The sequence below is a fragment of the Cygnus atratus genome, chromosome 17 (assembly GCF_013377495.2).
Source record: "Cygnus atratus isolate AKBS03 ecotype Queensland, Australia chromosome 17, CAtr_DNAZoo_HiC_assembly, whole genome shotgun sequence".
NCBI classification, from domain to species: Eukaryota; Metazoa; Chordata; class Aves; order Anseriformes; family Anatidae; genus Cygnus; species Cygnus atratus.
This window is the reverse complement of record NC_066378.1, coordinates 12,480,848-12,504,224: the sequence shown is the minus strand read 5'-3', so window position 1 is coordinate 12,504,224 and position 23,377 is coordinate 12,480,848. Positions and strand designations below refer to the sequence as shown.

The window sequence follows — 23,377 nt, the reverse complement described above, 5'->3', positions numbered from 1 at the left end:
ATCTCCCTTCCACTAACTTATCCAGTCTTTCCAGGTAAAATTTTAGCATCTTCAAATCCCTCTAGTAAGCATTTGCACAGCTAACTGCACATAGCCTGGAGTCGCAACCATTGATTTTTTTACAGAAGGAGCACAGAATTTCACCCTAGAGCTCCAAAGCCGATTGCTAGCACTGCTTGTCACCTTCTGTCAACAGCACCATCTCTCCTCTGTACTGCCACCTGCAAACAGCACCACCAGCACTCAATCTTTCTGCTCCTCTGAAATCCCATAGACCAAAGGCCTTAAGACACAGGGAAACGGGAAAATGGAAGCTCACTATTTTCTGCCATGGAGTTATTGTGCAGCCTTCCTCACATCACATCCCCTTCCAGTGCACCTTACTCAACATCCCTAAAATGAGCCGATCATTTACAACCCACTCCCTTGGCAAGCTGTGGGTGCATCACTAGCTCTGGTTTACCTGAGGAGCTGGGTGGCCTCAGCCACCACAAAGGAACCTTGCTGGGTGTCCCTTGTCCACATTTGCATGGGGGAAGCTGAGAGCTACAGGAGCATAAAGGCAGAAGCAGCTGCTCAGATGGTGAGTCCCTGCACTGGGAAACAGCAGTACAGGAAGGTCAAGAGGCTCCTGGCCATGCTCTTCCTGCTCCAGAGGTGTATTCCAGGCACCACTGCAGCTCTTCTCCCCAACAACCATATTAATAGGCATTTGCAAAAATAAACTGGGTTCTGGTTGCACCAGGAGCTGAGCACTGCACTGTGAATTATGCTGCTTGGCTTTCCAGGAGAGGGCACTGCTACATCAACGCGCAGGCCAGCACCTCACTGGAGGAGTCTCCTTGTGCCTTGTATGTCAACAGCCTTGCAACCCCTTGCCCTTGCTCTCAGCATCTCCCACAGTGAACGACACTCTTGCAAGCAGATGCTTTGCCTGAAGCTGGGGCAACTGTAGAGATCAATCTAAAAGGACTGAAACCTGCACGATGCTGGCCTCCTTCCAAGCCTGACTCCCCACCACCCAACACTTTACACCAGTGCAAAGACGGTGCCATATGCTTCCAGACTGGACAGATGCATATGACTCTCATTTCACAGGGGTGGCAATGATGACACAAGGAGCAGGGCAACAATAAAGCAAGCTTTGGGGACATCAGTGGCCACAAAGATTTTCAGCTTTTTTACCTCAGGTTGCATGGGACACGGTCCTGTTTGGTCTCCGGATGGTTTTGTGTCAGGTGGGATTCAAAGGGAGTTCAGCTGGCTGACAAAGTCCCTGCTCTGACTGGAGGCAACACAAAATATGCACTTTGGCTCCAGCTTCTGATACTCCATAGTTCCATGCACAAGCTGCTCAATGTGCTGCAAGCCAACCACTGGCATCTGGCTCAGGGGGTCAAGGAGCAGGTGTGAGGCCACTACCTGATCCTGTAAACACAGGAGAAGGAGCTGTAAAGAAGTAGAGCTGTTGAGGTGGGACCTGTAAATCTCATGCTCAGTCTGAGAGAAAAGAAGACTGGATCAGAATATATTAGACTCAGACTAAAAGGACTAGGTTCCTCCCTTTTGTAACCGAAGACCCACACAGAAGCACAAAATATACAAAATCTGCAACACAGATAATGTGTTGGTTTTTTTCCCTCCAATCTTTTACTATTTTAATTCACCCAGAATGCTATGGCTATAGTTGTGATTAAACATTCAGAACCAGACAGGCTTTTTAGCTGTTAGAGTTGTCTTGGATGTTTTTAGCACACAGGAACAGGTCACATTCTGATACAAATATGCTTAATTTTTTGAGACATCAGTGATCATTCCTTATGCTTTCATGGACCACGATCCATACTGCTACACTTGATATTAGTGACTTCAGCAAGCAAAATCTTGCTACCTAATAACAACCAAAAAAGCTGCTATTGGGAGGAACTAGAAACAGACCTGGGATGCATTTAGGTGCTAGAACAGCCAGAAACAAATTGATTTTTAATATAACCCAGTCAGACCTAACTGTACATATAAATAACACAACAGTTATAATAAAAGAAAAAAACAAGAGGACCTGGATTGCATAAGACAAGCTGCAGTAATTGGTGTCTTTGCTTCCTAAATGCTCTCATTTTCACATTAACGTCTTCCATCTGTTTGGGATCTGAACTCAGCAGCTAGGCCGGATGCATTCATCTTCTTGTCCATGTATGTTCCCATATAAGGTGATCTCTCTTTGCCTGTGGAGCACGATTTCGATTTGCTCAGGTTTCGTTCCACTCTGATTTGCTGGCCTCTATGGTCGAGCTCCTCTTGCAGTTTTGTAAGGCAGTCATCCACACAGCAGTAGCTATAAAGGGAGGAGAAAGTAATGAAGATGTGCTTCCAGATCTAAAGAGACCTAGATAGCTTATTTTGCTCCATTCTCTTTCTTCTGCACACTGCCTCTGCATGATACCCTTTTAATAAGCAGTTTCCGTAAGCCTTTTCCAATCAATATAAAACATGAGCCCTATCCAGAGAATTGGACAGAGCTCCAGGGCAGCACTGTTGTAACAACTCACTTGTCATTAGGAAACTTTGCTTGAAATCCTGTATAAGTCTCCATGCAAACTAACTTGGGAATTTGGGAAATGCCTGCAGAATTATACAACAAATACGTATGAACACCGGCCTTCAGTTCTGTGAGACCTGATCCAGGCACCACATCACGTCAATTAAGATCCAAGTTCATGGATTTTCACCACAACAGTGATACAATCTCATGATCTTTTTTTCTTATCTTGGTGTTTTCTAATTTTCAAACACCCTTCCTCTTCTTTGTCATCTCTGTAACACTAAGGAGACATACGAAGAGGGGAACTGTCCTTTACTTCTTAGAAGGTCTGAGGAGTGGAAGACTTAAGGAGAATCAGAGCAGCACCTTCCCACTGTACCCAGCCCAGATCCAGATCCCTCTTGCTGCCCTCGGCACTGCAGGCACAATCCATTCTCTCCCCTGTACAGAGGACTGACGTAAGGATGTGTTTCCGTACTTGCAGAAACACGGCATTTCTCCAGCATTACTGCCTGGGATCCATGGATCTACCACTTCCTATTTCCTTTCCATGCAGCCTACAGGGAGCAGACCTGGTCCCCAGTGCCTTCATGGGAAATACCCTTTTCATCTGCTCCCTCTGTGTATTCTATATACTCAAAATACTCATCAGAAGAAAAGCGTAACTGATACCAGGAAAGCATGTCAAGGGAAAGTAGATCTCTTCTGGGAACTTGTAGGTAGATACGATTCCTAAAGGTCAGTATACAGACTGAAAGCACAAAGGAAACATGATCTGGTTTTTAAAGTTCAAATCCAGGAGTCAGGAGACTCGGATTATGTTCCTGGCTTTCATGCGCAATCAAAAGCTCCTCATCCATCCCCTCTGTGACTGAGTTTATCCAGTTAAAAGCTAGGACAGCAATGTAGTGTCACTTTTCAGGCTCTCAGAGAAGATCAGTAAATTAGGATTTTATGAAGCATTTTATATTCCTGAGAAAGAAGAAAGGAGCTAATCTAAGATAGACGCAGTACTTAGAATTGCAAAGCGTTACATTTATGATTGCTATTTACTGAATAAAATTCCGCAGTGATTTACAACCTGTGCATTTCAATTGGCACCAATTTAATATGACTCACTGCATATTTTACTCCATCATCTGTGGACTCACGTGGGTTTCTAAGACAATCCAAAAAGCTAATTGTAGTCGCAGAGGCTCCAAAATCCACCTATTTAAGGTCTAAACGTGTTTTTTGAAGGATCTGCAATTAAAAAAAGTGCAAATTGGAGATACCACTTTCATGAACAAGCTCTGGAGTCTTATTTTTGATTGTTTGGTATTTTTGAAGCTTCTATCCTCATTCAGATGTGGTATTGCTCACACTGACTAAGTGCTTATTGCTCTGCTGAGGCACACTGACAACCCAAGGACATAATTTGCCATTCCCCCCTCACGAAGCACCCCGTTTTCCACACAGATCCCCTGTGCTTTCCTCCACAGAACTGAGACAACCATTCCAGTCACGCACACCAGCCCCATTTGCCATCTTTTTATTGTGCCAACGACCACCGGAAACCCTAACTGGGTAACTGCATCAACGTATTTATACATCTACACGCCACAGCATCCCCCTAACAAACCGGGATGCTAATTATACACGTTATAGGGTGAATACGTTCCACCACCACCCCGCGCCGCTCTGCGCATGCGCAGCCCCCCTCCCGCTCTCGGCCCCTCTCCAGCCGCCCCGGCGCGTTGGCTGAAGCGCGCGCGCGGCAGCGTCGGAAGTGACGCCATCGCCCCGGCCTGGCAACCGTTACCATGGTAACCGGGAGGCGCTGAGGGGAGGTGAAGGCCCCGGCGCCTCAGGGCGCTGCCCCCTGAGGGTCTCCGAGGGTCCCGGCCCTTCCTTCGGAGCCGTGGGGCTGAAAAAGGCCTCGCTGAGGTGGTGCCTGGCCCCTGCAGCCCTCCCCCGGTCCCGCCGAGGCCTCCTCACATCACCTCCGGCCGTGCCGCCGAGGCTCGTCCCGGCCGCCACCATGAGTGACCAAATGCAGTTCATTGTTGAGAAGCTCAATCAGGAGCCCTTCAGGAAGAGCTACAATCTGATCACGTTTGACTCCTTGGAGTCCATGCAGCTCTTGCAGCTGCTCAATGATGTACTGGGGGAGATTGACCCGAAGGTAAGGAGGGCAATCGGAGCTGCTCAGGCCTGGGGAACTGCAAGCATCACGGACGGGCTCGTCACAAAAACTGTGCAGAATGCTTTTATTTAGGCCTGGCTCCGTGTTCCTTGTGGCATGTTTGGTCTACCAAAATAGCTTGTATGAATCTTCCTGGAAATAAATGTGCCTGGCAAGAATCCTTTTTGTCTCTACATCAACGTGCTTTTGGCAAACAAGCAAACGGTTCTTGGGCTAGGGATACTGGACCCTTGCCCCCTAGAGTCTGATGACTATATTTTATCTTGGGAATCAGGACACAGATCTTAAATTGCTTCACACTGATAATGACTCCATTCTTAAGTCAAAAGTCAGGCTGTGTCTTGCTCACTTGCACAGGACAGGGACTGACCAAGAGCCTTGTGATTTCTCAGTTGTAATAGATATCGAGTTGTTAACTGCTTCTGCCTCGAGGCTACCAAAGGTGTGTATGAGATCAGAAGGGATCATTCACCTGGGGTGCAGATACATGTGCCCTGGTCTGGTAGGATCCCAGACTTCCTTGGTGGAAGCAGATGGTTTGTCTGTATAGAAGCGGTCCTGTGAGCAGGGAGAACATATGCCTAGAATAAAATTACCTAAATACACATGTAGGAGAAAAATCTGTTAGAGAATCAGAGCTTGGTGATAAAAATGAATGTTCTGTATGGAACATCTCACTTCATTGACGTATCATATGATAAGTAGATGAAGTCAATTCTTTTAATGTTACCAGTTAATTAACATGACTTGAACAAATACTGAGTGTTTATTTGTTTATTTACAACTATGTAGCATGTTGTTGACATCAGAGAGGAGCTGCCAGAGCAAACAGCTAAAAGAATGTTGACTCTCCTTGGTATCCTTAAATACAAACCTCCAGGAAGTATATCAGACTTGTAAGTATCTTTTTGTCTATAAATTGCAGCAAAATGTGCTTTACATATTATGTGCAATGACCTTTACTTCAGTAGTTTTTAAAATTTTTGACCTTGACTATGCAAACGGGCACCTGTAGCGCTTCAGAGATTGTTCCTCGACTGTCCCCATGGCATATGGCTCCGGTGGTGGCAGCAGAAGCCTCCTGCAGGTGTAGGGCAGCCTCTGGGGCCCTGCTGTGGTGACCGCCGTGCCCGAGACCTGCTGCGGCAGCTGCTATTGCGGAATCGGCCAGGAGAGGGTGCCGCCTGCCTGGCAGGGTCAGTCCTGCCCCGTCCCCTTTAGCCTAGCCGCCCGAGGCTGCCTTGCACCCTCCTGCTTCAGGTTGTAGCCCCAAAAACCTGCGCTCTTCCTGCATTGCCTTTATTCCTGAAGAATATCGCTGGATAGGAAGAGGCGTTGGTACAGGCTTTAGGCTTTTTATGTGATACAGGGTTTTTATTTGCCTCAGGGTAGCAGAGTTAGGATCATAAACAGCAAACTGGCATCATGAGTGCTTTTTGTTTTAACACCATTAAGAAAACCATTAGGCAAATGGAGAGGGGATGTCAAAATATCGCTAACTGTTCCCAGCCAGTGTTCTTGAGTTTGAGCTTTATTGGTAGTAGGTGATGTTTGCTTTTTCTTGTTTTTGTATAGGAGCGCATTTCGCCAAGGGTTAGTTACGGGAAGCAAACCTGTAATTCACCCTGTCTTACATTGGCTTCTTCAGAGAACCAATGAACTCAAGAAAAGAGCTTATCTGGCACGTTTCTTAGTAAAATTGGAAGTGCCAGTGGAGTTCCTGCAGGACGACACTGTGGCTGATGTCAACAAACAGGTAGTATTTTTCATGAATGCCAACATTTTCTTTACGTTAATTAACTGAAGTGCCAGTAGGAGAAGGGATAAATGAATCAGGGAGTTACTGTTGAAGTAAATGTTAAGTGACTTATGCTAACAGTTAAAAGCATGTTGGAATCAAGGGTGGGCGACAATTCATAAAGAAAAGTATATGTATTGACCACCTTTCTTCCAGTAACCCTGAGATTGTATGTTAATAGGTAGCATTGAATTAAAAGGTTTTAAGCTCATTAAATACTATGTGCTAAATAATGGCTAAGACAAAGACTTATTATTTTTTTAAACACTTTTTTTTCGTTCCTGTGATCTCTGACATGGATACTTTTAACTTTATAAATTGCCGCTTCAAATCAGAAAACGTTATGACCAAAAGCCACTGCTTCCTAATTGTCAACTGATTGTATAATATTTAGCCCCTAATATTTATATTAGCATTACCCCACTTCTGCTTCAGCCATTTCTTTTTTTTTCTTGGGCTGACATTCCTACTCATTATGTTCCCACTTCTTTTGTGAGCATTAAATGTTGATTTTAGATAGTGAGGCTGGGAGGGTTTAAAATGCAAAGCTTAAAGTGAACCAGTGTTATGTTTTTACATTTGTGTTATCTGAGGTACATATTTACTTAATTTTTATCCAGTTTTCTCTGCCTTTTGTTATATATAGTTGCTTGCAAAATCCCAGTGGTTTTTTTAACGTTTGTAACAGGTAACTCCATTTATTAACTGTGCACCAGCAAAGCTGCATAGCCTGACTGAAGCTTGACTAAGCCTTTTCCTTTTTTTGTTATCACTAGCAATATCTGATTTATAACTTAGAATAACTAAGCGGAAGTAGCATGGAGAGAAAGGAATGCAGATTGTAAGTTTTTTCAGTATATCACAGTCCCAATATATATAAATATACAACTCCATTAATTCCATTACGTAAAATGTGTTCCTTTTTGGGATCACAGTAATGTAACCATCTTATTAAAATAATACCCTCCTGATTTAATTCAGAACAGAAGCTGGGGTAATATAGTCCCTTTATGTAATTTAGCATAAGCATGCAAATAATTTAGATACTAACGAATTAAATAATTTTGCCTAGGTATTTAGATAGACAGGCACGGAATAGTGCATTTTAGTAGAAACATTTCAAATACGAGAATCTGGAAATCTTAGAACATGATCAAGTTTTATGGGTCTATAGAATCAAGCTCAATTATACTTTTGCAAATAATTTAAACAAGATAGTCTGAATACCTGCTGCTTTCCCAGTTGTATTGTGATTTGGACATCAGATTGGCTGCAGTGTATAATTGTAAAAATAATCAAATTTAGGCATAAATCTAGTTGTCCAGTCTTCAGTGAGTAGCTCCCAGGTGCCAGGAATCTTCCTCTCCGTGGTTACCTATATATATGTGGTATACCTGGATGTCCTTTGGTCACTGAATGTGTGTCACTTATTTCAGGTATGCATGGGCCAGCTGCAGAATGTCTTTCACTCAGTGAAAGTAAAAAACCTTCCCTTTTTTATGATTTGGCAAACTGTGCTGTGCCCTTGTTTGAATTTTGCCATTGGTCTTGAAATTTCATATCCCAATAAGGAAGAGGCTGGCTAAACTCACCTTTTGAAAAATAGCGAATCCACACAAAGGGGAGCTGTTGGACATCAGCAATCACAAGTACAGTTGCTCAGAGATTACTTGCTATTTCATCATTAGTTGAACTACTTCTATAAAGCCTAAGTGACTGCAGGGCAGTTGCTTTTCTGCTAGTACTTTTTTTTTAAGTCATTGTTCATCATCCAGCCTGTGTATACCTTCTTATCGTAACATATTTGTTGTTTGTTTAACTAAGATCTTTTCTATTACTTAATCTCTTTCTCAGTAGCCATTTTATTGCCTTTTTTTTTTTTTTTTTTTGGAATTCATTCCAGCTTGTCAGTGTGAGCCTGATAGTGAAACAATCAGGAATAAATGAAGTATTCTAGAGGCTGGTTCCTCAGGGTTTTATAGAATAGGATTGCTGCTTCGCCGCTCAGGGATATGTCATCTTTGTTTGAACTGGCCTTTGCTGTTGCCATTTTGTGTTCAACAGTCATATCAATTGCTCTTTCCAGGAAGTGAAAAGTGACTTGATATTCTCTGCTTAGATTTCTCCATCTTACTGAATGGCTGTTTCTGTGGAGATTATTCTTCCCTATATCTCAGCTTGCGTTTCTCAAAGTTGAATCTAAATTTATTTCCTATCCATATTTCTAAACTCTTTCTGTCCCCTGTTATTTCTCTGCCCACACAGACTTTCACACTGCCTCTCAGTTGAAGATTACTGGTGGGCAACGTACTGGTGTGGAGCTAGCACACTGTCTACTTCTTTCTAACTGCCGAACTACATATATCAATCTCTATAACATACTGAGGGCACGATTATGCAATATGTCAAAACGATTTCTCATATGTTAAGTCAGGTGTGCTCTTGGACTGCTTTACTGGATAGAAGCTCAGTGCTCTATAAATTCAAGCCCTATTGCTTAGCTCAAGCATCTCGTTAGACCCAGCTCTTTCTTTTTAGCCTGATAATTTTAACGTGTGTGATGTACACAGATTTATAGTAAGAGAGAATGATTTGTTAATGTAGCTTTGTCCCTTTCAGCTAACATCTTGTCTTCCTGTTTTGAAAATGCACTATGCATTGCAAGGGAAGAGGTGAAAATGTGGAAGAAATGTGAAACTTCTTAGTGTACCTTCAAATGGAAGATAATTCACTGACATTTGTTACTTTTGTTTGATAAGTTGATAAGCTTTAGTGGTGAAAAATCCCTTGAATTCTTGTCTTCACCTTATTTCTATCTCTGTATTTACTGTCTCAATAGTAATGCAGCATGTCGGTCTGAAAGCCCATAGCCCTAGAGCTCATTCTGCATATTTTTATCTCATTTTATAGTATGAAGAACTGATGGAAGCATTTAAAAACCTACATAAGGAGTGTGAGCAGCTCAAAACATCTGGCTTTTCTACTGCAGAAATAAGAAGGGTAAAAATATGACAAAATAGCACAACTTTTGAGTAGATTTTGTTTGAATGTCTGCTCTGTTTTTCTGGTTTTGTAGACTCACAGTGTGTAAGTTGTAGAGGTCAGAGCTAATAGGCACTGCAGTTGCTTTTTTGAAACTGTTCTCTGTTGGCAAACATTAGAAACTCCTCACTCATGCTTAGAACTGAGCTTTCTGAAGCAGATTGGGAAACAAGGCTGCCAAGACTGCGTTCAGCATGATTTTCAAATATTAGAACTCGTTATTTTTTGTGACCACAAACTGATATAAAACCTTTACTGATACAGGGTAATAATTTCAGAGGCTGTTGAATGAATTAAGGATTTAAGTCAACAAAAATGGTGCTTCTGTGTGGCTAGGGTGTTAAGTAAAGATATTTGCCCCATTTCAGCAAAATATTTAAGCATGAATCCAGCTTTCCAGTAAGACATACACATAAGTTAAGCAAGTTTTGAGATAAGGACTAAATTGGAGTATTTATTTCCTTTTCTCTCACAGCTGTCAATCTGTGGAGTCCTGCTGTTGTAAGATAGGATTAAAGGAGGATAATAATTGGATACATGTTTTAGGACTAGCAAGTGTTTCTTTTAACAAAATTTTAATGGGAAAAGTGGAAGCAAACATCTCTCCTGTGCAATTTCATGCAAGTTATCTGCCAGGAAGTGTGTAATGGTGGTAACCTTTAACAACATATGACTGCATCAGATGTTGAATTCACGCTGATTTTTGCTTGTTTCTGTTTGTTTTTTATTTTAGAGAAATACACCTGTTTTTATTTTAAATGTTCACATTAGTACTCAAGGATGTAGATAAACTATTGTTAGCATAAAGAGTATGGGAACTGAGGAGGAAGTAAGAGATGAAAGAGACTGGAATCCTGTGTGTTCTGATCATAGATCGATAAAATTCTAACCGGTTCAATGTATTCAGAGAAGAATTATGATTTTCATGTTAGTTTGTACAGAATTTAGTCTAATCCATATTATATAGTAAAATACATTAACATTTATTTATTTTTGCTGCCGTTTAGGATATCAGTGCAATGGAAGAGGAGAAAGATCAACTCATCAAAAGAGTAGAGCGTCTTAAGAAGAGGGTAATAAGAGAAGTAACACTGTTACATTTCAGTGTCATAATCCTTGGCTTGCAACTCTGATTTTGGAATGCAAACAAGGATTAGGATAAACATACCGTATGTCTAGGAAGGAGTCAAATAACTAATTGACCCACAGGGAATCTCCCTAGGCGTTAGTCCAGAGCTTTTAAGAATCTTGAGTCCAGTACTTTGCTGTCATTTCTGAGTAGTAACATGTATGGAAAGGAAGTGCTAAGTGGGCTTGTGAGACATATGATCTCTTTTAATGTATTTCTCAAGTATCTGACAGTAACATGCACTATTTATCCACTTGCTGTAGGTGGAGACAGTACAAAATCATCAACGAATGCTTGAAATAGCAAGACAGCTTCGCTTAGAAAAAGAGAGAGAAGAATCTTTGGCTCAACAGAAACAAGAACAAAAAAATCAGGTATTGACATAAAAGCGTACCTATTAAAATAATTGTTGACATCTGTTTGGGGGTCATGCTTATAAAGAAGTAAATGAGAAACAAACAGAGTTTCTCTCAACATCAGAAAATTAAATCCCATTTAAAATAGAAATAGCTATGTACATTTTAAAGGAAGAGGCTTGACCCTACAAGTTTTGAACATCTCATTTAAGATATTTGGCTGCCTCAGCTGCCCCTGACATAATCATTTAGCAATCCCAGGAAATGTTCCATGACTTACTGTGGTAGCACCCAAAGAGAGGTCATTATATTTATGGTAGCGAGCAAATGTTTCCTTAGTTTGATTATATCTCTGTGCACTTGCACTAAGATTTCAGCGGCTAAGTAACACAGCAAGTACCTCAACTTTTCGCTGTGGATCAGTGCGGAGGGAATAAATATTCAGGAGCAACCTTTGGGTTTTGGCCCCTAAGTCTGACAAAAATGATGCCATAGGAAGCACTGGAAGCAGCTGGAATCTGACTATAGGGTGGGTTTTATTCCTAAGATACGTTGTGGAAACAAGATTCTTTAATATAAAGTCCAGCGCCAGACTGTTGTATCATCTCACCAAATTCTGTTGATTTCAAAGAAAACGAGAGCTTCAACACTGTATTAAAAGGAGAAAAACTCGGATTTCTAGTATTGCAGTCTATATCTGGATTTCAAATTAATGTGAATCAGGGTTTCAAGCTATTGGGTCTTTACTTGAGGGAGATCACAAGTAGAATGAAGGGGATGTCTATCTAATTCCACTTCTTATTATGCCTTTCCCTAAATCGCAGAAATGCTATTCACTTGGATGTTGTTTGGCAACAAGCTTTGCAGTGTGTTCTCCACTTGGCTCAGCGATAGAACAGTGGATCGCTGTGACAACTCAGCTGCCTTAAAGGAACTGCAGTAAAAGATAGTTTTCTACTGCAGTCCTGATTCTAACTGTCTTTTTTTCTTGTTGTTCTAATGTTCAAACCACTTGAAGGTTTGGTTAAAAAATGTTTAATGAATTTCTGCCATAGAGAAAATATCACTTGGGAGTACAATAACACTTTTCTTAATTAACGCTAGAGAATATCAAGTCAATCCAGGCCAATTATTGTAAATTTGTTTTGGCATGTTCCCTTGCAAACCAGCTGCTTATAGCTACCACTTTTTTTGTATTTGGGATTCTTTTTGATACTTTTTTGTTTTCATTGCTTGGGTATGCATTTCAAATGCATTAACTGAACACATTAAATGTGTCCAATTGTCTCTCAAAAGTTGTTCCATGCAGAGCAGAGACTGCAAAGAGCACAGCTCCAGCTGAAAGAGATGCATCATGCAGTAGTGGATTCAAAACCTGAAAGTAAGTAGTAATCTATAACGATTGGGGATTTACACTTCTTCTCTGTTAGACATGGAAATCAAAACTGTATGACTGTCAATAACATGGTAGTGCCAAAAAGCCTATAGGAACATTGAGAAGCTAACAGAAGAAATAACTTGTGTTCTAAAAGCACATGCTTGAGATCCTAAGGCTGAATATGCATTGCCATCAAATGCCAGTGAAGTTTTATTTCTGTTGTGTTTGTAATTGGGCATCAGTGAAATACTGCTTCTTAAAAATTTTCTCAATGAATGCACAAATACATTGAATACTATGTTTTAATCAGTGTAGACTTGTGGGATTTTTTTAGTTACATTCAATAAAACATTCGTGTGAATGTTAAGGTCTGTTTCTTATTGTAGTTTTTTATGGTACCAAAAATAAAGCCACTTCCTAATTAAGCTTTTTTATAGAGCATGGATTTTACACACACACGTATATACATACACACATACACCTATACATAAGTTTATATATACTATGTATATATTAATGCATAGACTTAATATACAGATATAATATATAAAATACTTTGTTCTTGTGATGTCACTGTACCTGATTTATTTGTATGTTGCTGTATTACATTAATAATGGCAAGACTGCTTCTGCTCATTTTCAGTGATATCTCAGTCTGCAAATAAACTCAGCAAAACAAATTATACTACTCGTAGAATAAGTTAGTCCTCTACGATCATTCATAAAAATAGCAGGTGGGAAGGAATTGCAGTTAGTAGATTAAATGCGTAATAACTATCTCCAAAGGCTACAATTTTACAACATCTAAGCTGCTGATGGTGTAGTTACTTTGAAGGAAATGTAAGCAGGATTAGCCTGAGTCAATTTAGGGTTCAGTGTTTCTGATGCGTGTGACCACAAGAAGGTTATCAGTAACCCATCACAGGATTGATACAGGTTTTATGTGCTGTTTATACAGGCATTGGGGATTATTAATATAGGAAAAATCTACTGTATGGAGGACTGTGTTGTGCAGGCATAAGATTCAGAATGGTTCTTTTCCCAGAGCTTTTGCAGTTGCATTCTAAGTTGCTCTGGTAAAAAAAAAAAAAGCCATAGAATGATTTTTGTTTTATCTACAAATTACTTCCCAAATGATAGCTATAGATTTAAATTTAGCAAAGTAAGTCATTGGCCCACTTTTTCAAGTACATTTAGTATTTCAGTTGCATCACAGAACAGCTTTGGCAGTTGTTTTGAGTTAGAGGATTTTTCTCAGTCAACAGCACGTTATGTTTTTATTAGTTCATAAATTTTCTTTATTTTTTTTTAACATTGTTCATCAGCTGCTGAACCACAAATGGAACTAAAAGAGTATCTGAACTATCTTCTTTACTCTGAGGGACCTGCAATGGATTTTGTAACCGTTCCATTTTTGCAGCAGCTGCCAGAGAGTTTATACAGCAAAGCTGTGTCAACATTTCTATTTCAGTTCCAGGGGTATTTTTAAGGCCAGTGGAAACTTGATGGGTTCAGTTCACAGAAGCAAAGGTAACATAATAAAAAATCAATAAATATGTCATTTAATCATTGAGATGAAAATAAAGTTTACTCATTTAATTCCCTTGTCTTGAGCCCTGCTTGCAGGGGAAAAAGTGTTTAGATGATCTGAAGATAAACTTGGAGTCATTACTTAAGAAAACTTCTTTTGAAATTTTGCCCAAACAAAGACTTCAGGACTTAGCTTTGTAATTGCTTTTCTCCATAGTAGTTACAAAGACACTGCTTGTAGTAGCAATTACAGAATGCCAAGTGGTTTTTTTTTTTTTTTTATAATTAAAATTAGGTGACCAAAGTGCATTGAGTAGGATTACATTTATTTTAAAAGCTTCGTTGGTCTACAGTTAGCACAATTTATTTTACTTATAAAAAAAAAAAAAAACACCCTTTGGCTGTAGTTTTGTATCTCAGCTGCCTACTCACATCAGTATAGCTTGTATGCTGACAATTCAAAGGCTGTTTGGTAGTCGTGGATTTTCTGTGCAAATCAGATGTTTTCCCTTAAAATAACTGTGTTCCATTTTTAATACTTAGGTGTTTTTAATTCCAAATCAAGATCAAATTATAAAAGTTGTTGCTAATGATTGGAAGCTTTATTATATGTCTTATGGACACATGCTGCTTCAACTACTTCATCTTATAATTACTTTAGGATGACATTTTTTAAAGAAATGTAAAGGAATTCTTTAAAGGATGCAACTAGCACATATCTAAGAGTGGCGTTAATGTGCAATTAGCATCAGTCTGCTTTAGCTGTGCCAGGGAAATATAATTTATGGTTAGTAGTTTATTTACTTCTAGAAACATAGTAAGTTATTTAGAAAACCTTGTATTGTTTCATGAATAACAGTTGATCATTGTGAAAGGTCTTTCAGACTAAAATTGATAACATTGGTTTCCATAGTGCACTCCTTCCTTGTTTATTAACTTCAGTACTATCCAGTGTGTTGCCTAACTACAGAGAGGGAGTTCCTGCTGCTAGTACTGACATGAATTTCTGATTTTTTTAAAATTCATCTTTGTTCCAGATCTGAATAGTATTTTTATTGATACTTATCACTAGTTTGAATAACCTAGCCTATGATTCCTCAGCAAGGTTGCCATCTTTTTACTTTGAATCTCTCTGCTGGCACAAACACAAATTGTGAATGCCAAGAAGGGAACTGAATTACTGAAATTCTTGATCTCTGTCCATTTTACAGAACTTTATTGTTCACTTTATTAGCAGAAATACCGAGAAGTGGATGACTAGCTTGAAAATATTGATTAAAGAATGGGTTAAGAGGATTGTTGTCGATAAACAGTGAAATGTGTAATTTATACGCTTAAGTTGATATGGAATAGCATATTTAGAGCCAAGAGAACATCAAAGATACCAGTTAAAGAGGAATTGTTTTATACTGATGTCTATTTTATATCATTCGAAACATTTTATGAAAAATAGAAACTTAGGAGACTATTATTAATATTTTCTAATTGAATGAAAACATTAACAGTTTTCTTTTCTTTGATTTAAATCTTTTCAGTTGGCCACAGAGCTATTTTTCCCTAAAATTCCAAGTTTAAATAACTTCCTCCAAAACTACAGACCAGGTTACAATTATGTCAAAGGAGAATGCTTAGGTGGAACTCGATAATAAAATTGCTTATAATTATCTGTTGGAAATACAATCACTGTCAATTCATACAAGGTTAGGGGGAAACCACTTTTAAAGTGGTTTAAAAAACTTTAAAAATTCAGCATGATCTATGTTAAACGGATTAAAAGGAGTTTACTGGAGCTCCCGGGGTCAAGGAGTTGGTGCTATCCTTGCATTTAGTTATAGAAGGAAATGTAACAGAAAAGTTGTTAGCTCTCTTTTTAACTCAGGTATTTCCATCACTGCAAAATCACATCTGTGGTTTAGAATTTGAGATGATTGTTGAAAGTTAGATTTCAAAGAGACACAATAATATTATAACATGGAAAGTATGCCTTACAGTGGAAGATTCAGGAAGCTGTTTAATTTTTGAAGGAGATATCAAAGGGATGATTTGTCATCATCTGTCATTAGTTGTATGTCCCAGATCTCTTTTTAATACAGGGAAATAGGAAGTGATATCATTAGAAGCTGTGGACTGAATCACTTCAATACTGCCTTGTAGAAGATGATTGCAGACAGGGAAGTGAAGGCTTTGACGTTTAGCAAGTGAATGCCATGTGGGAGTCTATTCTACACCTGCCTTTGTCATAGCCTTTCTATGTGATATTAAACAAAGCATTGGCCAATAACCTATAAAACGAGCGTTCCTCTTTTTTCTTTTTTTATTATATCAGTTAGTGTTGCAAATGTTTTTGGTATAGAATGCACAACTGGTAGCCCATAAAGGGAAAAGAAGTAGTAATCTGAGCTCAAGGTGGATCAAATTTTGGATGCATTAGCAGAATTATGCAGGGAAACTTGTCTTTTTCCTACATGACTGAGCAAGCACCAAGAAACTCTTTCTCCCACCCATCTTTTTGCAATAATAATAAAAATTGAATGGAAAACATGAGGAATTGCTGTTAATAGCTCTTCACATGTAAATACATGGTTGGCACAGCCTTGCTAAAATAGCCTTAGGGCACAGAGCCAGACTTTTTGTGCAGCTTACGTATGTAGATTTTGTAATCATAAGTCAATGTTAAAACATTAAAAACAGGGTTTATATGTGTAATGGAAAGATTTAAAGTATGCATCCTTTTCTTTCCTCGAGCCTGGGAATATGAAAAAGGGATGTCTTTCACTGAAAATAAATCTTAAAAGAGCTGCCCTGTGTTTGTTTTCTAACGTTCAGTTAAGCAGCAAAAATAGCTCTTAGGTAGTTACTTCTCCATATGTCAAATCATATAGGAGGAAAAATATCTCCAGAAGTATTTAGGAAAGAAACTACATTAGTCATGAGGGATGTTGACATCATCATGTCTTTCCCTGTCAAGATGTCAAGTTTTAACTTGCTTCATTGCTTGGTGCACCTTCAACAGCAAGCGTGAATGCAGAACCAGCCAGTGTTTAAAAGAAGTTGGTAATAGCTCTTGGGTTATCTGCGAAACAAATCTAGATAGTGATCAGGGTTTTTTACTCTGTGAAGTCAATAGGCCTCTGCTCTTTTGAAAGCAATCATTTAGGCATGGTTGTTTCCTGAGTTTAGTGTCATATCTACAATAAATTATTTAAGCATGTGCAGTTTTATAAGAAGGCTGGAGTAGGATAAGAAATAAAATATAAGTTATGTATGCAGATTTTTTTTGCTACCAAGAGGAAAGCTAGAAAGCAATAAATTAGTTTGATTAAACTATTAATATTAAATACCAGGGTAATTTAATTGACATCACTTTGATTTCCACACCGAAGTTCTTGGTTATAAATATCTAGTTGGGAGTTGTGCTTCTAGTCAGTTCTGAGGTGATAATTCAGCTCACAGTGTATGTGGGAAGCTTTGCTGCATTTGCAGAGGTGGTAGATTTCTAGTGAGACTTGAAAATGTAGTCCTTCCTGCACAGCTCTGCGGTGGGCCGAGGAAGACTGGAACCCAGTTCTTCTGGAGGAAAGAAGTGGGAATTGTCATGGGTTGATTAATGTTCCCTCTGAAAGTCCAGGTGTGTTTCTCAGGTTACAGCTGTAGCGCCCAGTGCCTAATGGTTATTGCATGCATATAGTAACTACGCTTTCCATTCTGAAATTAGTACCGATGCTGTTTATTTTGTGCAAGATGAATGACCGTTCCACATGGAGGAAAAGAACCTATGACATTGTTGCTTTTCATAAACACAGAGATCAACAAACTGAACTGCTGGAAAAGAGGAATTCCCACTCATTTTTAGTTTGCGTTGACTCTATTTTCTTTGCAGCACTGCTTTCCCTAGGGTCTGTTTCCTTTCTTCTCATTCTTGAGGCTTTCTTAGAACCAGGAATGGCTTATTTCCTCTCTGGCAGCTAGACCAAGTAGCTTTCCATTCAGTTTGAGCTGAGAGCAGAGGCTGAAGAGGATCTATCAGTACTTATTTCTAGAGGTAAATAGCTGCAAAAAATGGGCCTCCCTTTTCCAAGGCTTGTATTTCACTTTGTTCTGTCTTCTTTTGCCAGTCAGTGATATGGTCAGCAGGCTCTTTAGCCTGAGAGCCAAAAATCTTCTTTCAACCTGCATCCTTTCCTCTGTCTGTTTCAGCAACATCAGCTCTGTTATTGTATCTCTGTACTCAAGCTTTTCTTTGTGCAGAGAAAGAGTTTTGAATTTCATGTTTTTCTTTGTGTTCCATAGTAATTCCGTATTCTGAAACAAATAACAACAAAAACCACCCCGATTCCTCAGCAAGTAGTTTTAAAAAGTACCCAGGATACTTACCTTTTAGTCATCTAGATCATGAAAAATATTCTGAAATACCTGTTCCCACTCTCATCTGACATGTAACTTGCAGATCTTACAGCAGTCCTTGGTAGAGGTGTCTTGGAGGAGTAATTGCACTAAACTGCCTGTTGTCAGCAGACGACTGTGTAATGTAATTTAAATAGCAGCTTTATTTTATTCTGTCATATTTTTCTAGCTGTGTATTGTTCTTTACCTGTATGTGCCTGTGTTTATTTATAATTTATCTGTAAAGGAGGTTAAATTACTTTACCTAGCAAGAGCCAAGTTATTATAAGCATGGTATCATGCAGTGTGCATCAGGCTTGCGCAGAGAAAAACTTAAGTGATTGCTTTTCTCAGTAGAATTTTTGACATTACACAGAAATTTCTTCTTATTTTTTTCAATTCTATTTTTTTTCAGTATTCACAGTCAATATACTGTCCCAAGACCAAACATGCGTTCATAAAAGAAAAAATAGTCTGTTACATAGAGAAAAGCAATTAATAAGTGTTACAGCAATACAGAAGACTCTATTAAATGTATGTAGGCATCCATTTAATTCTGTTCATTTTAAGGCCTTTTAGATGCCAAATTAGAACAAAGAAGTTTTATTTTAAGGGAGAATTTCCAAGTATATAACAGATCTTACATGAGGCTGACCAAATTAAGATCTTTGTTCTATTTTGAGACACAGATAAAGGATTCATGCTGAGATAATTTCTGTCTGTAGATGATGTAATTCACATGAAACAATGACCTACGTAATCTATGGGTAGAACCGGCTTCAGGATGCTTGCTCCTCTGCGCCAGCCAGGGAAGCTGGAAGGGATACAATCTTCAAAGAAGCCCTGAGCAAGTCAGCACAGCTGTGGCGTGTTTTGCTGTCCCTTACCCTGAATGTATATAAGCAACCCAAGTCTAGCCATCAACTTTAAAAATTTTTAAAGCATGTAATTCACAACAAAAAAGTAACAGAGTCAAGTATCTGGATGTGTGAGATATGCACAGGGTTATCAATGTTGCATGTTGAATTTTACAACTGATTCAGCTGGAATTTCATCTAAGGGTTTTACTTGTTCATTGATTAAAATAATTTGTTGAGAAGTTAATAGTTACATGTTAGAGATGCAGATGGATAATAAATATAGTGCATATTGTATTGTTTAACATCCAGATTAAAAAGCTAAAACAAGTAACTACCTGTTTCTTTGAGTTTTGAGAAGAAGATTTAAACGTTGTGCTGTTGTTATTGTAATCTCCTGCTGAATACTTTAATATGTTGGGGAAATGAAACTTAATTATTCTCTACATGACTTTGGCTATAGACATACATTGATTTAATTTGTTTTTAAGGTTTAATGAAGAAACTGGAAGAGGAGATAAATTTCAATTCATACCTGGCTACTGAAAAAATACCTAGGGAGCTTGAAAGCAAGAAGAAATCAGTATATTTCTTACAAAAGACAGTTGCAGAGCCAGCTATGAGTCAATCAGATCTCAATGTACTTGAAGTCAAGGTAAGCACTTAATTGGTGTTACATAGCATCTCTAGAGTTCTTGTATATTGTAGTTCTCCTATCCTTACTTTACACCCCTGAAAAAAGGTTTAATTCCCAAAGGAACATCTTTCAGCTGTAAAAGAAAAGATGTGTTACTCGCTGAATGCAAGCTCTTATATAAGTTAAAAAAAATAAAAGTAAAAATCAAACCCCACACCACAAAGCCCACCCTATCCTTAAATGCTATATAGAAAATCGTGTTAGCAATTTGCTATGGTATGAGCAGAGATGTTAATTCAGCATTAAAGGTTTGAGCAAGTTAAATATCTGAAAGAAAAGTTGTTTACAGAAAAACTTAATTTATAATTCAGAATAAGTGCAGGATTTGTTGCCACTTAAGTACATTTGTATGGTTCGCTCAGTGAAGTGTTCATATTTGCATCATTATAAATTCAAGATTAAATATGGAATATAGTGTTTTAGAGGAATTTAGAGTAACACTAATCATTAGTATTTCTGTTGATGGTGTTGAAAGTTTACAACAGTCTTAGCTAGGGTAGAAAGAGCAGTCTGGAGTACTACTATGTACACTGTTCAGTCTAAATGTCCTCTCCTCTCACCAGTTGGAGATCCTGGAATTAATAAATAAATAAACAAGTTTTGCTGTGAAAGACAAATAGGCAGAAAACAAAGTATTTGTAATTGATCAGAGAATGATTTCCCCATGGAGGCGTGAGGGCTGTCATCCACCATTCTTCTGGTGTCTTACAGAGAGAGGTTCAACAACTTCATCAACATCCTGGTAGCCTGTGCGCGTTCGCTCTGTAGCACACGTCAAACTAATGTAACAAATGCCCATAGTTTGTTTGGGTTTTTTTTTGGATCAGTCGTGAATTAGCAGTCGAGTGTCATCAAGAATACCTTCTATTTTAAGGTTATGACTACTTTTTGTGAAAGAAAAAATAGTGACAACCCAATGCCATTTTGAATCCTGATTGTTATAACTTCTAAGGATGACAGCGTTATTAAGCTGTAGATTAGGTCTGAAACATTAAACTAGCTCTGTGATTCAGCCTCTGCTTTCCCAGTTTCTTTCTTGAAATCAAAACAACATTTGTGGTTGTAGTTATTTCTTTTAGGCATAGCTGAAGCCCCGTTTTACACCTATCTTTTCCAAAAGTATTGTTAGGATTTTGGCAATATTTCAAAGAGCTTCAAGATTTCTTTTTCTTTTTCTCCATGAAGTAACCTTTTAATTTCTTATATTTTGGAAGTGTGTTCTTAATAGATAATAAAAACATGTCGTATACTTGGCTGTAATCACAGCATGGCCTTAGCATTTCTTTCAAAGGCAGTCTTCTATTATCTCAATGTCTTAAAAAGGAGCTGAATTGCAGTAAGCATGACGTTATAATGCATTTTATAATATATAAAACAGGAATTTATTCACAGAAGGGAATCCTTACGCCATCTTCAAATTCAGACCTGTTCTAACCACTAATAGGAAAAGGAATAGGCTTTTGTAAGGGAACAGAATTTACTAGTGAGATTTTCTTCAGGTGTTGGGGTATTCCTAGTCATATTAAGCACTTTATTTGAAATACTTAGCTTTAAAAGTGCACGGATATTACCCATAGTAATGTTAGGGTGATGTCCAGCACTGTACCTGCATTATGTTTTGACTTTGTTGGATTTCAGCACATATTTACACTGCTTGCTTATCAGCACTCATCTAGGTAGCAGAGAATTAAAGGAAGGTTGCTAGGGCTGTGGTTCAATGGCTGATGAGAGTCCCAGTGTAGCATTAAGTCGGGAGTGGAAAAGCTGGAATCAGTTCACTGGTGTAGCTGTTTATTAGTTTCCAGATGCAGTTAAGTTTCAGCTAGAATGTAGATCAACAGTTTGAGCCTATGGACAAACAGGTGCATTTGTATCAGTAGAAAGAAGGTACCACAGAGATGGAATATGATGAGACTCTTCAAAGCACTGATGAAATTTAGTATCAGTTCAATTTTATCTGTTCCTCTTTAAACTTCTGATAGATAGTTGAGTGAAAAGGAATTTTAGTTAACATTGCTAAAAGCACATTTTCACATACATGACAACACCGTTCTTTTTTTCTGCCTGTGTGTGCCAATTTACATGCATCTTCTGTCTACATGTACCACTTCACTTAATTTTCAGGGTAAGCTTCATGCTTCTGCCTTATCATAAAGGCACAGAACTGGAAATAGAAAAACATAGTCTCTTCCTGGCCAATACTGAATGACTCATAGAGTTGTTTTTTTTGTCTTTTTTCTCTATTTTAAAAATGGAACTGGTAATATTTCCTTGTAACTGGGTTGTTAGTCTGGCTTGCAAAGCATTTAATTCTTGGAGACGACAAAGAAATAAAGCTCTGTTTCTTTTAGTTTTCTGCTCTGTTTTTCAGATAAATGAAGTAAATGCACAAATAAATCAGCTTATTGAGAAAAGAATGAGCAAGTATGAGCCAATTGATAGTAAATTTTCCATGTATCGCCAACAGGTAAGGAGGAACAAAGCATTTTTTAAGTAGAAGCAGTAAAGCAATTTCAGTCTGACTATTTTACATACTGATTTTTTTCTTTATTAAAGCATAAATCAGTAGAAATAAATAATAGTGCATGACGAAACCAAAATCAATAGCTGTTGAATATATGTATGTTTAGGGCTTAGTCAAACAATTGTTTTCAGCCATACTAGTGAGTTTACGTCAATTGCTGTCCGAGGTGTTGCCCTCACAGTAATTCTGGAAGGATCATTTTGGAGGAGCTATTTTGGTAAGTCTCCAGCTGTGGACAGATTCTTACAAGGCAGCATGTGGGCTGACTGCTGCAGTCAGACCTGGATGCAAAGCTTGCTTTGTGTTTGACCACATGCTACTTTTCCTTTTATATCTGTTAAGAAGGTATTCTTTGATTTTATTTTTTTTTCATCCTGAGGCTATAAAATAGTCTCTCTATAAAATGGGCTCTGTGGTCTAGTCTTAGTAAATTCACAAGTTATAAAAAGGATTTATGAAATCTAAGATTTTTAGAGCTTCCGCAGAAACATATGTGATTTCTTTTCCAGCTGACCTGTATAGCTGCTGATTTTATTGAAGATTTTCATAGTGATGCTTATGGTGATGATGTAAAAAATAAAAACCAAAAAGACTTAGGTAAAATATTCAGTGGTAGGAAAAATGGTGATAAAATGTATACTATAGTTCAATCACATATGAAGTATGAAACACCCAATTTTGTTTTGTAAGAGATACACTTGTTCCCTAAAGAAATGCCTTCTACATAATGTGCTGGTGCCAAAGACCACCTGGCTAGTGATACTCCTAGCTATTCTAGGAGTTCAGGTTGCTGCTGTGAGTTGAAAGCATATGGTGGTCTTTGCTTTGTTCTTCGAGGGACAACTTGCTTCTGTTTCACAAAATAATCATATATATTGTACTACAGTTTGTTGCTGCAGATATCTCATGAAGCAATGAGCTGAGCAGATCCCAGCAGAATTCTGTTAGATATATCT

General features: G+C 38.4%; 1 protein-coding gene and 1 long non-coding RNA gene across 2 annotated transcripts in view; one reads left to right on the top strand and one right to left on the bottom strand.

The window, feature by feature from the left end:
- Positions 1-4,332: 4,332 nt before the first annotated feature.
- Positions 4,333-23,377, top strand: part of IFT81 (intraflagellar transport 81) — a 42,604-nt gene continuing 23,559 nt past the window's right edge. Inside the window, exons 1-9 of the mRNA XM_035564975.2 lie at positions 4,333-4,706; positions 5,520-5,623; positions 6,303-6,483; positions 9,436-9,525; positions 10,575-10,640; positions 10,960-11,070; positions 12,349-12,433; positions 19,692-19,855; positions 22,269-22,364. Coding sequence (XP_035420868.1) covers positions 4,563-4,706; positions 5,520-5,623; positions 6,303-6,483; positions 9,436-9,525; positions 10,575-10,640; positions 10,960-11,070; positions 12,349-12,433; positions 19,692-19,855; positions 22,269-22,364 — 1,041 coding nt within the window. The 5' untranslated portion in view covers positions 4,333-4,562. The remainder of the gene's footprint in view (positions 4,707-5,519; positions 5,624-6,302; positions 6,484-9,435; positions 9,526-10,574; positions 10,641-10,959; positions 11,071-12,348; positions 12,434-19,691; positions 19,856-22,268; positions 22,365-23,377) is intronic.
- Positions 16,558-23,377, bottom strand: part of LOC118257243 (uncharacterized) — a 32,027-nt gene continuing 25,207 nt past the window's right edge. Inside the window, exon 3 of the long non-coding RNA XR_004781496.2 lies at positions 16,558-18,262. This is a non-coding gene — a long non-coding RNA (uncharacterized LOC118257243). The remainder of the gene's footprint in view (positions 18,263-23,377) is intronic.